We start from the raw sequence: 15,917 nt of genomic DNA on the forward strand, positions 1-15,917 counted from the left end.
CAACCTTTGAAATAGTTTAGTAAGAGGCAATAAATTTCCTGTCTTTTCTCTTGACGCAAATGACTCTATTTCTTGCAGGAAACAAATCCACTTAGACACTCCTGAATTACAATAAGCCCAGTAGGACCTACAAGTTGTAAATGTTACGTTTGACAGATTTCACTTTAAAAATAAAATAGTCAGATGCCAGGTATGGAAAGAGTGTGAAATGAAACAGACGTAAAATATTTTAGTGTGAGATTTCGCCTCCGAAATGGTCTGCGTGTGACATATGGTGGCTTTTGGAAATGTGAGGCAAACCAGGAGCAGATAGAAAAGCACTTTAATGCTAATTAGGTAAGCTTGGAAGTAATTATCCAAATGTACACTGAAACGTTGCCTTTTGAAAATGGACAGAATATTTAATTTTATTCCTTTGCTTTATCCTATGACTATAGCAATGCTGGAGCCTTGGTGGCGCAGTGATTAAAAGCTCAGACTGCCAGCCAAAAGATCGACAGTTCAAATCCACAAGTCATTCCTTGGAAACCCTATGGGGCAGTTCTACTCTGTTCTATAGGGTCACTATGAGTCAGAATTGACTAGACAGCAATGGGTTTGTAGCAATGCTAGGAGTTTTATTTTTTCATCATTCTCTCCATGGATTATGCAAACGAGGACATTTGTTAGAATTTCTTTTTCTCATTTTCAGACTTTTTTTTTTTTTTTTTAGCCTAGGCTTGAAGTGCCCTCTTTTATTCAGCTTGCACAAATTACCTCTAAATGTAAGGATCATACGTATTTTGTGTTGATTCATAGCGATGGCTTTAAGCTCCCTTGAAGATGGGCACATTCCTGTAACTTTGGTTAACAAGCTGTTTCCTGCAAGTTGATATTTCAGTCACAGTGACACTGATCTTGCATTCTGGTTTGTGACTTTAAACCAGGTTGTCATTCGAGGGGGCAAGAATGCCCTGAGAACCTGGGTCTAGGCAGGGTCAGGAGATCACACAACATAGGGTCACAATCTTCCTTCTGTGGGCAGGACACTCTGGGTGGGCGTGAGCTTCCATCTGGCCAAAATTTCCTTGGGAAGATTATTTTAGATTCAGGCTAACCCCAGACCTCACAACTATCTCTCCTTAGCTGAGCCTGTTGTTCTCATTGGGTATTGGAGTCCCCCCCCCCCCAAGAAGAATACACAGACATTTGGAAAGTGGAGTCAATTTTCATAATTGACTCAGGTTACATACACAGCTAGGAGTCCCTGGGTGGTACAAATGGTTAACATGCTGGGCTGCTAACTGAAAGGTTGGGGTTTTGAGTCCACTCAGACATACCTTGGAAGAAAGGCCTGGTGATCTACTTCTGAAAAATCAATTATTGAAAATCCTATGGAGCACAGTTCTACACTGACACACATGGGGTAACCATGAGTTGAACCGACTCAACGACAACTGCTTTTTTTTTAGGTACATAGCTATTCCTAGATAGAACATTCCAGAAAAATACCAAACTTTTCAAGCATCCGGACTCACACACTCAAACACTTAGCTACCAAAAAACCAGACTGAGTTTTCAGCTTTATGTAGTTGCAGAAAAATAAGAAGAGTCAGCTGATGAAACTTGAAATAGACTTCTTCAGTAAAATGAGGAACTAAGTTAGCTTCCTGATGAACTTTGTAAGTTCATTCAGACATGAGAACAGTGGCGTCACTAGGAAGTGCAACGGGGTGGGGAGAAGGTGTTCAGACTGCACCCCCCTCTCAGAGGGGATGACACCAAAATGACACTGGCGTTCTCAGCGGCGGCTGTTAGGCTGGTGCCCTGGGGAAGGGGACACCAAGGCAGTGGTGTCACTAGGGTTGGTGTCAGCCTTCACCCAGTGTGGTAGTTCATCACCCCCACCCTCCCAAGTCACCCACCAGTCAGGGTGTGAGTAGCGCTGCAGCAGCGCCATTGGTAGGAGAGAAGAGTCTCCATCTCGGCCAATGAGGGAGGTTGGAGCTCTGAAAATAGGGGGCAGGGCTGGGGCGGGGCTACAAGGCGTGGTGCTTGGCCCTGGGGGGGCGGGGCTGGCCCCCCCTCCATGATCTGCCCGCCACACCCACCCACGGGGTCGGGGGAGATGTGACACCATGAGTTACTGCACTGGGTGGCACAAACCCTAGTGAAGCCACCGCGCCAGCTTCAGTTGACAAGTTGTTTACTAGACTATGCAGGATATTCTTTCACCAACACCAATTTATTTTTTCTTTTTTAGTTTTACTTAAATAAAAGATCTCTTGTTTGGAATTTTGTGAAGGTTCTGTACTTTATGTTGCTGTTAGGGGCTGTGTAGTTGATTCAGACTCATAGCAACGCTAAGTGACAGAGTAGAAGAACTGCCCTACAGGGTTTTCCAGGCCACCTTGGTGATACAGTGGCTAAGCACGTGGCTGCCGACCAAATGGTTGGAGGTTGGAATCCACCAGCCACTCAACGGGAGAAGGATGTGGTGGCAGTCTGCTTCTGTAAAGATTACAGCCTTAGAAACCCTACGGGGCAGTTCTGTTCTGTCCTATAGGGTTGCTAGAAGACAGAATCAACTCCGTGGCAGTGAGTTGGGTTTTTTTTTTTTAGTTTAATCTTTATGGAAGCAGATTGCCAGGTCTTTCTCTTGCAGAGATATTGGGCGGGTTCAAGCCACCAATCTTTTGGTTAGCAGATGGTGCTTAACTGTTGGCACCACCAGGCCTCGTTTTCTGTACTTTATACAAAAAGCAAATCAGGCCCCATGGCTGAAGATCATGACCCCAGGCTGATCTTTGTTTTTCCAGAGAAATGATGGGCAGCAGAGCTATTATTGCAGGATTATCAATGCCTGCTTTCTTTATCTCCTTAGGTGAAGAGTGTGACATTGATATAAACGAATGTGACAGTAACCCCTGCCATCACGCCGGGACCTGCCTGGACCAGCCCAATGGTTATACCTGCCATTGCCCACATGGCTGGGTTGGAGCCAACTGTGAAATCCGTAAGTATTTCTGAGGTCCCCCGCTGTTGTTTAACATTTTATTCTCATTCAACAAGGAGAGGATACTGACGGTGACTGCCACCCAGCCCCCATGGCCCATATTACGGATAAGGCAGTGAGCTACCCAGGTTTCCCAGGTCCCCACTTAGTACTCGGGCTCACTGCTTCCTGCATCCCACACCAGGCTTTCCACCGTAAGATAATTTGAGATGTCATCCAGAGTTCACTGCCTCTAAGACAGCCAAAAATGTGTTCCACAGAGAAGTACTAGCATCGCATCAAAAAGAGTCTTTGTGCTGAAAATTAAAAAAAAAAAAAAAACAACAACAGAATGTACGTTCACTTTGCATTTCTGTCTACAAGTATCTTCAAATACACTAGGTCCCTTCTCTTGCCTGGAGAAAAAGTCCAATGAGGACGACCTGAAAAGAAAATCCGAAAAACATTCTGAGCAGCCAAGAGCTTCGCATTCTCTCAAGATGAACTAGGGGAAGTTTGAAAATGTCCTAATCAAGAATTTACATCTTTTTGGTTTTTTTTAATGTGCTTATTGAGATTGAGGTGGAAATGAGAACTGACATGGAATTGAGTTTTCACTTGTTTTATAAAACTCAACTCTGAAAGGGGTTTCTTATTTAAATTAATCAGGGCAGTTTGATCTTTCAGGGAAGAAGAAATGTAAACACACTACTTAGGGGGGCGTACTTCTTCCTGGTTCCAGAAGCTCCTTTTCATGGGAAAGAGCTCCCCCCACCCCTGCCCCTCTCACCACCTCCTTTACTCTCCATCAGATAAGGACAACTTATCCGCTGTGTGAGTTTGGAAGGAGACACTAGGCAGAGGCTGCCTGTCTGTGGAGCTGGGGGCTGCGGGCTGTCTGCTCTCTCCGCTCCTCCATTCCCTAAGTGTTATAGACGGGCCCCTCCTGGTGCTGCCGCGCTGCCTGTGGCTGGATGGGTTTGTCTGATTCTTAGTGTGTGTCTGAGGATGAGGACCCACCCCCGAAAAAACCAAACCTGTTGCCGTCAAGTTGATTCCGACTCATAGTGGCCTTATAGGACAGAGTACAACTGTCCCATACGGTTTCCAAGGGACACCAGGTAGATTCGAACTGCTGACCTTTTGGTTAGCAGCTGTAACTCTTAACCACTATGCCACCAAGGTTTCTAAGGATAGTGAGCTCTCCAATATGTAGGAAACCCCCTTGTCCAAAAATGTGAGCCATGTCTCCAACATCAACTTGACCAGGAACAAAGGTGCTATTGTGGCTCTTATCTGCTCACTCTTCTATCTTCTATTTTGGTTCAGAACTTGGGAGAGAAAGAGGATATTCTTAAGTTTCCTCTTCAACCTTCCAAAATGATCCTATATGGAATGGTCTCAAGATCAACTTTCCCTGCTAACGATGGGTGAAGAATGCTCTCTCATTGAAGAGATGGGAGAGAAAAGGATTCCAGTGGTGAAAATGCTAAGGGCTGAGGTTTGGTGTAAGGTGTTAAGACTGAAAGTCCGGTCTGGTGGAATATGTTGGTAGAAACGATGCCAGACTTGGATCAGCAGGACCTTGGTTCTTGCACTGGCCACGGGACTCACTGTGTGACTGCGTTTAGTTGCGCAGGGCCTTAGTTTATGTATCCATAAAATGGTACCAAGTTTCATTCTGAAGACTGGTAGTTCCATGAAATGAAAGATTCATGCCTTGGGGCAGTGTAATATATATATTTATAAGTTTTAAATTCTTATTTATGAAGATAAATATATAGGAGAGCGTAGATAAGAGGAAATGTCAGGAGCATACAGGTAGGTTGCCCACAGGAGTTTCAAAATTAAAACAAAAAACCCGTTGCAGTCAAGTTGATTCCAACTCATAGCAACCTTATAGGACGGAGTGGAACTGCCCCATAGGGTTTCCAAGGAGCGCCTGGTGGATTTGAACTGCTGACCTTTTGGTTAGCAGCTGTAGCTCTTAACCACCATGCCACCAGGGTTTCCAAATCATTTGGCAGTAAGTCAGTTCTGACTCATGGTGACCCCGTGTGTGTTGGAGTAGAGCTGTGCTCCATGGGGTTAAGATCTTATAAAAAAAAAAAAAAAACTTAAATTTTACTTCGTGCCAGTGATGATAATGTAGGCAAAAGGTATACAAGGGTAAAAAACCAAACCAAACTCATTGCCGTCGAGTGATTCTTACTCATAGCGACCCTGTAGGACAGAGTAGAACTGCCCCATAGGATTTCCAAGGAGCACCTGGTGGATTCGAACTGCCAACCATTTGATTAGCTGCTGTAGCTCTTAACCACTACACCACCAGGGTTTCCATAGGATAATTAAAAAGATCAGAGTTGTCTTCAAATTCTAGCTCTGCCATATGCTAGCTAGCTGGCTATGTGTCCCCAGACCAACAAATTTACGTTTCAGAGCCTTGTCTTTCTCACTTGTAAATGGTGATAGGAAGGCTTTCCATTCAGATTGCTGTGAGGATTAAATGAGCAAATGTGGAGGTCTCTGCTATGCAGTAGGTGCTAAATAAATGCTGGTTGTCCTTTCTTTTTTCTTTCTAAATAACTGTAGTTCTTATGCTTTGAACCACTCCCGGGGGTGTCGGGAGGTGGGGGCTAGCCTTCAGCCATTGTCTACTTAGACTCTGCTTGCAGAGTGAGCTCCCCTGGGGTATTGGGCCATCCTGGGATGGCTGAGTGCAGTGAGTCCACCAGATATCTTGGTCCACACCCAGGCTCCCTGCTTGCCCAAAGGAGCATTGCCTTCTGGTTATCTCATTTGCACCTGTCCATTAGGCTAAAGACATCAAAATAAATATCACAGCAGATTAGACTCTGCCAAGGCTCAGAGTTTCATGTTTCCAACCTTGACCTGGGTGTTGGAATAGAGAACGTGCATGTGAGGTTTGCAGATGACACGTAGCTGTAATCATAGGCCAGTTTCTAGAGATTTGGATCTGAATCAAATGGAATGGGACAAAAGGTCAGGGGTGGAAACAGAGTCTGGGCAGTTACAGTTCCGAGAAGCTCTAAGAGGCCTTCCTGGCTTCTGTGAGTTGTGGGACCCATGGCTTCTGAAGTCTCTTTCTGACTCTGAGCATCTGTGACCCTTTGACATGGCCAGAAAACCATGTGGAAGATGCTTGGACTGTATAAGGTCAGGGTGGTGAATCTAAGCATGTAGAATGATGGCCTGTATAGGTGATATCTTGGCCCTCTTGACCTCAGAATAGACAGAGGTTAATGATAGTTAAAGAAGCCCATCAAATAATTTTGTTATATGAAGTAGTCATCATACAAATAGTTTTGGTTCTCATTTTTTTTATAAGCTTTTTTTTTTAGATAAAATTAATTAATCTTCCTCTCCACCCACCTGCACTCCCAAAGATAACAATTGCCAACTGCTTATTGTGTATTCTTCCAGATATATTCAGTCAATATGTTTCCCCTTTTTTCTCATGCAAATGGTACTATTCTATATATACACTGTTCAGTGTCTTGCTTTTATACTAAATAATGTATGTTGGGTTTTTATCCATGTTGGTGTTGGTATATCTACCTCATTTTTTAAAAACCACATAGTTTTTTCCATTCTTTAGATACTCCATCATTTCTTTAATCAGGCCTGTGATTAATCATCTATTTTCTGATAGATCATCTATTTTCATGTTTTTACTATTAAAAACAATACTGGAATGAACATTCTTATATATGCATCTTTGTACACACTTAGGAGCCCTGGTGGCACCATGGTTACAAACTCGGCTGCTAACCAAAAGGTCAGCAGTTCGAATTCATCAGCCAGATGCTCCTTGGAAACCCCATAGGGCAGTTCTGCTCTGTCCTATACGGTCACTATGAGTCGGAATCCACTCGACAGCAGCAGGTTTGGTTCTTTGGTTTGGTACACACTTACATGAGAATATCAGTAGGATTAAATTCTCAAAATGGAATTGCCAAGTTTGTGCACTGAATATTTTGATCCAGTTGGTTGATTGTTATTTTAATTTTTCATGAGCATTTATTTATAAATTAGCTATTTGCCATTTACAAAACTTTTCCCCTTGAAGCAGTGGTGCTGGAGCCAAAGGGTAACTCGAAAATCCCATTTAATCCACAGTTATTAAAAAAAAAAATTTACGGTTATTATACTGTATTAAATACTTTGAACACCAGGATTGCATCCTACCAGTTACCTCTTGGGAAGCGATTGTGGCTAGATATGGGGAAGGCAGCCTGATTGAGTGGAAAGGATGTGACCATAGATTGTGGAGTTCTGTGGTTCTGGTTTTGAATTCCAGCTCAGGTCCTTATTTCTTGGTAAGGAAGTGAAGTCTCTGAGGCTTAGGTCTTGATAACTGAGACAATAAATGTGAACAATCTAGGATGTGCCTAGTGTTTAGTTGCTGTTAGGTGCCATTGAGTTGGTTCTGACTCATAGTGACCCTAAAGGACAGAGTAGAACTGTCCCATAGGGCTTCCAAGTAGTGGCTGGTGGATTTGAACTGCCGACCTTTTGGTTAGCAGCCATAGCTCATAACCACTGTGCCACCAGGGCTCCTAGTGTATAAAAAAAAAAAAAAAAGTGTATAGTAGGTACTTAATAAATGGTTGCCTTGGTTATTATTATCTGTCTTAGTTTCCTAGTGCTGCTACAACAGAAATATTGCAAATGGGTGGCTTTAACAAACGGAAATTAATTTTGTCATAGTTTAGGAGGCTAGAAGTCTGAATTCAGGGCACTGGTTCTAAGAGAAGGTTTTCTGTCTGTCAACTCTGGGGGAAGGTCCTTGTCTCTTCAGCTTCTGTTCCTTGGCTCCTTGGTGATCTTCACGTAGCCTGGCATCTCTCTTCCCCCATGTCTGCTTCCTTGCTTAACCTGCTCTTATTATATCTCAAACAAGATTGATTTAAGACACAAATACCACCACTCATCTGTCAGTTTGTCATACTGTGGTGGCTTGTGTGTTGCTGTGATGCTGGAAGCTATGCTACCGGTATTTGAAAAACCAACAGGGTCCCCCATGATGGACAGGCTTCAGTGGAGCTTCCAGACTAAGACAGACTGGAAAGAAGGACCTGGCAATCTACTTCTGCAAAAATTGGCCAGTGAAAACCTTATGGATAGCAGCAGAATATTTAAGACATACCCTATACTAATACTGCCTCATTAACATAACAAAGAAAACCCATTCCCAAACGAGATTATAACCACAGGTATAGGGGTTAGGATTTACAACACTTATTTTGGGGGGATACAATTCAATCTATAAAATTATCAAAAGAAATTTCCTTGCCTCTGCTGGAATATTCATAAATTTGATGCTGTTGAGTTAATAGCTAACAATTTTCTAAAAACATTTTAAGATAACAAGAATTATATAAATATGTAGCTATTAGTGATATGATTAGACCTTGACTTCTCCATCCCAAAGTAGACACAGATATCCCATGAAGTGAATCTTTCTATCCTCCCTGACTCAAAAGTACTTATGGGTATAAACCCATTGCCCTCAAGTTGATTCCAATTCATAACAACCCTACAGGACAGAGTAGAACTGCCCCGTAGAGTTTCCAAGGAGCGGCTGGTGGATTTGAACTGCCAATATTTTGCTTAGCAGCTGAGCTCTTTCACCACTGTGCTACCAGGCTTCCTTGAGGGATATACCACCCACCCATAGCCATCAAATCAATTCCAACTCATGGCGACCCTATAGGACAGAGTAGAACTGTCCCTCAGGGTTTCCAAGGAGCACCTAGTGGATTCAAACTGCCAACTGCACCACCAGGGTTTCCATGATGGATATAGGGTAGTGTTTTTAGACCTTTTGACTGCAGCCCACAGTTGGAAATCTATTTTACATCTTCATGTTGCACATACCACACAAGCGTGCACACACACACAAAGCCTGAAATAATACTTACTTTTGTAAATATGACACACTCTGATATAGTTTTCTAAATTTTATTATTATTTTCTTTTATGTTGGTCTGCCCTCATTACATTGATTTTCACAATTTGCAGTTTGGGAAACATTCCATGTCCGTTAAGTGTGTGGGCTTTAGAACCAGAGTGCTATGTTCGAATCCAAGTTCTTCTACTTGCTATGTGTAATCCCAGGCTAGTTATTTCCTCTCCTGGAGTCTCAGTTGCTTCCTGTATAAAAGTAGACAAAAATAGCATCTCCCTCATAGCATTGAAGGAGAAATAACTGGGTTAACACCTAAAACACTTAGAACAGTGACCGGCACATATTGTGCTCTCAATGAATGTCAGTTGTTATTAATCAAAATAATGAATTAAACATCCAAATACAACTGTCTGACATCAAATGTGGTGTTGGCGAAGAATATGGATTGCCAGAAGAATGAACAAATCTGTCTTAGAAGAAGTACAGCTAGAATGCTCTTTAGAAGTGATGATGGCAAGACTTTATCTTACGTACTTTGGACATATTATCAGGAGGGACCAGACCCTGGAAGAGGGCATCATGCTTGGTAATGTAGAGGGTTCGCAAAGAAGAGGAAGACCCTCAAAGAGATGGACTGACGCAGTGGCTGCAACAATGGGCTCAAGCATAACAACTATTGTGAGGATGGCGCAGGGCTGGGCAGTGTTTCGTTCTGTTGTACATACGGTTGCTATGAGTTGGAACCAACTCAATGGCACCTAACAACAACATTTGACATCACCACTTGGGTGTCTTGTTGATAGCCGCGGTGAATTTGATCTGGCTCATGGCGACCTTGTGTACAACAGAATGAAACACTGCCCAATCCTGCATCATCCTCACAATTGTGAGCATGTCCAAGTCCATCGTTGTGGTTACTGTGCCAATCCATTTTACTGAGGGTCTCCCTCGTCCTCACTGGCCCTCTACTTCACCAAGCATGATGTCCTCCTCTAGAGATTGATTCCTCCTGATGACATATTCAAAGCAAGAGAGTCAGACAATATTCTGTTGTGATCCATGAGGTTTTCATTGGTGAAGTTTTGGAAGTAGAGTGCCAGGCCCTTTTTCCTAGTCTGTCTTAGTCTGGAAGCTCCGCTGAAACCTCTCCACCACGGGTGGCCCTGCTAGTTTTTGAAATACTGATGGCATAACTTCCAGCATCATAGCAACATGCAAGCCACCACAGTACAACAAACTGTCAGCTGGGCGGTGGGCCTGGCATATAAACCAAAAACCAAACCCGTTGCCATCAAGTTGATTCTGACTCACAAGTGACCCAATAGGACAGAGTAGAACTGCCCCATAGGATTTCCAAGGAGCCCCGGTGGATTCAAACTGCTGACCTTTTGGTTAGTAGCCGTAGCTCTTAACCACTATGCCACCAGGGTTTCCGCCTGGTGTATAGCAGGTGCTTACTATTTGTTGAATGAATGGACTTTTATGAAGGAGATGGTCTATCCATTCCATTCCTATTTTCCCACTTGTCCATCTTCTCTAGATTAAAGAGACCCCAGAAGGCAGTTCTGCTGTTCGAGTCTGCCTGCCTGCAACCCTAGGGCCCATGGAGCTGCAAGACCAACTGACCAGGGCGCGTTCACCACTCCGCCTGAGCCATCTCACACGCAGGCAGACAGAACCATACAGACCAGTCACATAAATCATCAGGACGAAGGGGAGAAGGCGTTCTGTGAAGCTAGACCTAGGGCTTAGCCGGCAGCCATTTCCCTTGCAATACCTGGTGCACATGGAGAGAGACAGCTCATTTTCCTGGCTGACCAAAGCAAGGTGACTCGTGTGATTTCCAAGCATGTCTGCATTCTCTGAAAAATTGATTTGCAGGCTGGAACCCAACATTCAGCAGAGTATAACATCCATTTTGCATCAACAAAAAGGAGCCCTGAGGCTGCAATGGTTAAGTGCTTGGCTGCTAACCGAAAGGTCGGTGGTTCAAACCAACCAGCCTTTCTGTGGGAGAAAGATGTGGCAGCCTGTTTCTGTAAAGATTACAGCCTTGGAAACCCTATGGGGCAGTTCTACTCTGTCCTCTAGGGTTGCTGTGAGTTGCAATCAACTTGACAGCCATGGGTTAGGTTTATCTAAGTGACATCTCTAAAACACAGTCTCACTCCTTTCTATTCTCTTTTTCACTAACATAGGTGGACACGTTAACTAGTCTCATCTTTTCATCTAGGTACAATAAACAGTAGACATGGTAATGCATTTTAGTATACATTTGTAAACTCAAATGAAGTCTACTTCTGAGGCAGACCATGTGATTGACTCTGCCCTGACTCCCTGCTTCCCCTTGAGCATCGCTCTGAGTCCAGCTCTCCTACCTGGCTCTCCTCCCGTATCCCCTGAGATGTTACCTGCAGAAGCACTTGGAAAAATAGGAGACAGCAGACATATTGAGTTTAAACCAAAATGCAAATGATCCTACAGGACATAAAGACGACCTTTGTCCTGAGCAGCTCTTGTGCTTGAATTCCCGGCCATGCACCTGCCGGGACAGTCTGATCACTCTCTGCAGCCTGAGCTCTCGCCAGCAGAGTAAATAATTCATGCCATGAGACTCCCAGGATGCGGCAAAGCGATGGCTTATGCGGGTCGTGCACGGGCTGAGAGATGGCAGCTGCAGCCACCTGGTGCAGATAAGTGTGCTGCCTTCCAGCCCCAGTGCTGGCTTTACTCAGATCCAGCCTGGCTGGTAAGCAGGCATTGCCCCTAGAGCAGCCTCATTCACTGCTCTCAGCAAAGCAGTAGATGACAGTAAGGTGGAGTCCAGCTTTAAAGAAAAGAGCAAGGGAAAGGGAGAAAGCAATGGTTTTAGGAGAAATTTTAAGAAAGTTTTCCCCCGAAGTCCAGATAGCTTGGAACACAGGGTTTTAGGAAATGCTCGCTTCAGAAAGGCAAGGAGTCTCGGCAGCTCTTCAGGAGCCAGAGACACAGCACAGTGCACGTAACCCAGGAAGTAAGGTGGTTTCTTCCCCCAAGGCCCTGTACACGCTCTGTGTATACATCATCTCTGTGATGTTAGGTTATCTGCATGAAATGTAGGTAGAGACCATAAAAACTCGTCAGGAACTTGAGTGGCCTTACCATGGTGACCAGATCTGAGCAGCCTATCGAGTCAGAGTGGGACTAGAGAGTGCATTCCTGTTGATGAGGAAACCAAACCAAACCCATTGCTGTTGAGTTGATTTCAACTCATAGTGCCCCTACAGGACAGGGTTTCCAAGGCTGTGATCTTTACCGAAGCAGACTGCCACATCTTTCTCCCACAGCACGGTTGGTCGGTTTGAACAACTGACCTTTCGGTTAGCAGCCAAGCACTTAACCATTGTGACACCAGGGCTCTTTTTTGTTGATGCAAAATGGATGTTATACTCTGCTGAGCGTTGGGTTCCAGCCTACAAATGAATTTTTCAGAGAATATCGAAATGCTTGGAAATCAAGCAAGTCACCTTGCTTTGGTCAGCCAGGAAAATGAGTCGTCTCTCCCCATGCATACTAGGTATTGCAAGGGAAATGACTGCTGGCTGAGTGCTGGTTCTAGCTTCACAGAGCGTCTTCTCCCTTCCATCCTGAGGATTTATGTGCAGTGGTTTGTATCGTTCTGTCTGCCTTCGTGTGAGCTGGCTGTGGCAGAGAGGCGAACGTGCCCTTGTCAGTTGGTCTTGCAGCTCCGTGAGCCCTATGGATACTGGCAGGTAGAGTGGAATGGCAGAACCTCCTTCTGGGGTCTTGGTGAGATACTCAGCACCCAGAAAATCTGGGTATAGACTCAGAAGTCACTTCCTTCATCCTCATTTTTCTCAAACCCTCAGGAGCTATCCAGACAGGGAGACATGGGCCATTTTTTTTTTGTCAGGCTTCAAGGAAAGACATCTGCTCGCTTGTTCCCTATTTGAGGTCTCCCTGGAGCTCTGGTGGCACGGTGGTTAAGAGCTGGGCTGCTAGCCAAAAGGTCGGCAGTTTGAATCCACCAGCTGCTCCTTGGAAACCCTATGGGGCAGTTCTACTCTGTCCTATAGTGTTTCTATTAGTTGGAATCAACTCGAAGGCAACAGGCTTGGTTTTTGGTTTGTGCCCTTCGTCAGATGGTAACATTTCGCTGAGTGCATTGCAGACAGAGAATAGCTGACTCTCCGAGTCCGTGGTCACTCCAGATGTAGCTGAGATGAGAATGTGAGTGTCAGAGCCCACGAATACTCTCATCTGAGATGGAACAGTGAGGAAAGTCCTGGGATTTCCGGGGAAGATGGGTCCATTCCTGGCCACCTCTGAATCCCATATCCAGGCGCCCAGAGTCCCAATATGAACGCGATGGCTGGGGTGTGTGTGTGTATGAGTAACGTAGGGAAGGCATCCTCTTCCACGTGAGTTTAGCTTCTCTTTGCTCTTATCTGGCCTTTTTTTATCTTCATGGTTTTCCAGAACAGTCCATCTCTGTGCAGGTCTGTAAACTAATACTTACGTAATTTGATACACATGACCTATGCTGATCCCAGGGATTACACCCCATCCTTCCTTTTTTTTTTTTTTTTCTTCCAGCTAATAGAGGGTGTTGGCATAGCAGTTAAAAGCTCAGCTGTTAACCAAAAGGTTGGCAGTTTGAATCTACCAGGGACTCCTTGGAAACCCTATGGGGCAGATCTACTCTGTCCTATAGGGTCGCTATGAGTCGCAGTCGGGTTTGGTTTATGGTTTGGAATAGAGGCTGTCACTTGTAGGAAGAGCCCAAGGTAATGCTCCATGATCCTCAGCTCGGAGCAGGTCCCTCTAAAGACAGCGTGTGACTGTACTCGGCAAGCAGGGTCCTTCCTGTTGGGTGAACTGCTTTTATTCTCTGGCTGTTGGATGAACCTCTTTCCGCCTCGCCTAGGGCTGGATAGTTAGGTTGATTCCCATGTTTTCACTTGCAGAAACCATGCTGTGTGTTGTAGCATTTCATTCCTTCTTAAAAATACCAGAAAAAAAAATCTAAAGCAAAAGTGATACAAATGTTAGCGTTTATTAACTCTGAGTGGTGAGGACGTGGGTGTCTGTGTTTACATTCCCAGCCTTTTTCTAAATGTGCAGTAGCTGATAATTTAACATTTAACAATTGTAGTGCTGAGATGACCGTGCTTGTCCGTAGCTGTTATGTGCTTATGGCGTAATTTCTGCAGCATAAATTCTAAAAAATTGGAATTTCTAGGATGAAGCATTTGCCGATTAGTCCACAGAAGAGTTGTGTATCAGTTTACACTGTCCTCACTTCTGTGTACCTTTCTCACCTGTGGCTATCATCATTAAAAAAGTATTTTAAATATTACTGCCAAATAATATTTAAAACTAGAGGAACTGCATTTGTTTTATAATTATCAAGCTAAATGACTTTTTATTTGTATTTCACTGGTGAGTTTCTCTTTTGATCCTTTGCCCTGTTTGTGGTTTTCCTTAATGATTTGTAAGAGGCCCTCATATATTAAGAATGTCAGACCTTGGTCTGGTTTAACGATAGAAAATAATTCCTCCCAGCTTGGGTGGCCCTGAGATTTTAAGTTAGCAGTGTAAGGCGGGAAAAGACCTCCCTATCGAAGCCCAGAACTCATGTCCACTCATTGATTTCGCCTCCAGATCTGCAGTGGAAGTCCGGGCATATGGCGGAGAGTCTCACCAACATGCCCCGTCACTCCCTCTACATCATCATTGGTGCCCTCTGTGTCGCCTTCATCCTGATGCTTATTATCCTCATCGTGGGCATTTGCCGCATCAGCCGCATAGAGTACCAGGGCTCTTCCAGGCCGGCCTACGAGGAGTTCTACAACTGCCGCAGCATAGACAGCGAGTTCAGCAACGCCATCGCTTCCATCCGGCATGCCAGGTGGGCGGCTGGAGGCGGAGGTGGAGGAGGGAGACGCTGCTTTCCACCTGTGCATTCTGGATACGTAAAACAGAGGGCCAAGATGGTATCTGGGGACAGATCATTCGGCTGCCTTATTAGCAAACCCCTTTGCATTTGCGGCTAGTTTTTTGTTTTTATTGAATACATGCATTTATTTAATGCAGCCCTGAGCATAACCGTTGTGCCACCAGGGCTCCTGCTAATTTAGTTGTTGTTGATCTGTGCCTATAAATATCTGATTCTTAATCACTGTGTATGAAACATTTTTTGATGATCTCTTTTTGGAATGCCTTTAGCTGTGTTGTTCTTCAAACAGTCAACTTAGATACAAGTAATTCTATTTGATTCAAGGACTCACTGTTGTTGTTGGGAACCGCTGAGTTGATTTTGACGCATGGTGACCCCATGTTAGCAGAGTAGAACTGCTCCATAATGTATTCAAGGCTGTGACCTTTTGGAAGCAGATGACCAATCTTGTCTTCCAAGGTACCTCTGGTTGGGTTTGAATCACCAGTCTTTAGGCTGGTAGTTGAACACTCAACCATTTGTACCTCTTGGGGATTCTTAGAGTTAGCATGTTGTTGTTGTTAGGTGCTATCATGTCAGTTCCAACTCATAGTGACTCCAGGCACAACAGAACAAAACACTGCCTGGTCCTGCTGCACCCTCACAATTGTTATGCTTGAGCCCATCGTTGCAGACACTGTCAGCCCATCTCGCTGGGGGTCTTCCTCTTTTTCGATGGCCCTCCACATTACCAAACATGATGTCCTTTTCCAGGGAATGACCCTTCCTGATAACACATACAAAGTATGTGAGATGTAGTCTTTCCATCCTTGCTTCTCAGAAGCATTCTGGTTGTACTTCTTCTAAGACAGATTTGTTCAACCTTTGGCAGTCCATGTTGTTGTTGTTGTTAGGTGCCGTCGACTTGGTTCTGACTCATAGCAACCCTATGCACAACAGAACAAAACACTGCCTGGTTCTGAGCCATCCTCCCAATCGTTGTTATGCTTGAGCTCATTGTTGCAGCCATTGTGTCAATCCACCTCGTTGAGGGTCTTCCTCTTTTCTGCTGA

At 44.5% G+C, this 15,917-nt stretch overlaps 1 protein-coding gene across 1 annotated transcript in view; it reads left to right on the plus strand.

The window, feature by feature from the left end:
- DNER (delta/notch like EGF repeat containing) overlaps positions 1-15,917 on the plus strand; it is a 372,368-nt gene that overhangs the window by 343,707 nt on the left and 12,744 nt on the right. Inside the window, exons 11-12 of the mRNA XM_064286606.1 lie at positions 2,864-2,995; positions 14,571-14,817. Coding sequence (XP_064142676.1) covers positions 2,864-2,995; positions 14,571-14,817 — 379 coding nt within the window. The remainder of the gene's footprint in view (positions 1-2,863; positions 2,996-14,570; positions 14,818-15,917) is intronic.

The sequence above is a fragment of the Loxodonta africana genome, chromosome 6, assembly GCF_030014295.1.
Source record: "Loxodonta africana isolate mLoxAfr1 chromosome 6, mLoxAfr1.hap2, whole genome shotgun sequence".
NCBI classification, from domain to species: domain Eukaryota; kingdom Metazoa; phylum Chordata; class Mammalia; order Proboscidea; family Elephantidae; genus Loxodonta; species Loxodonta africana.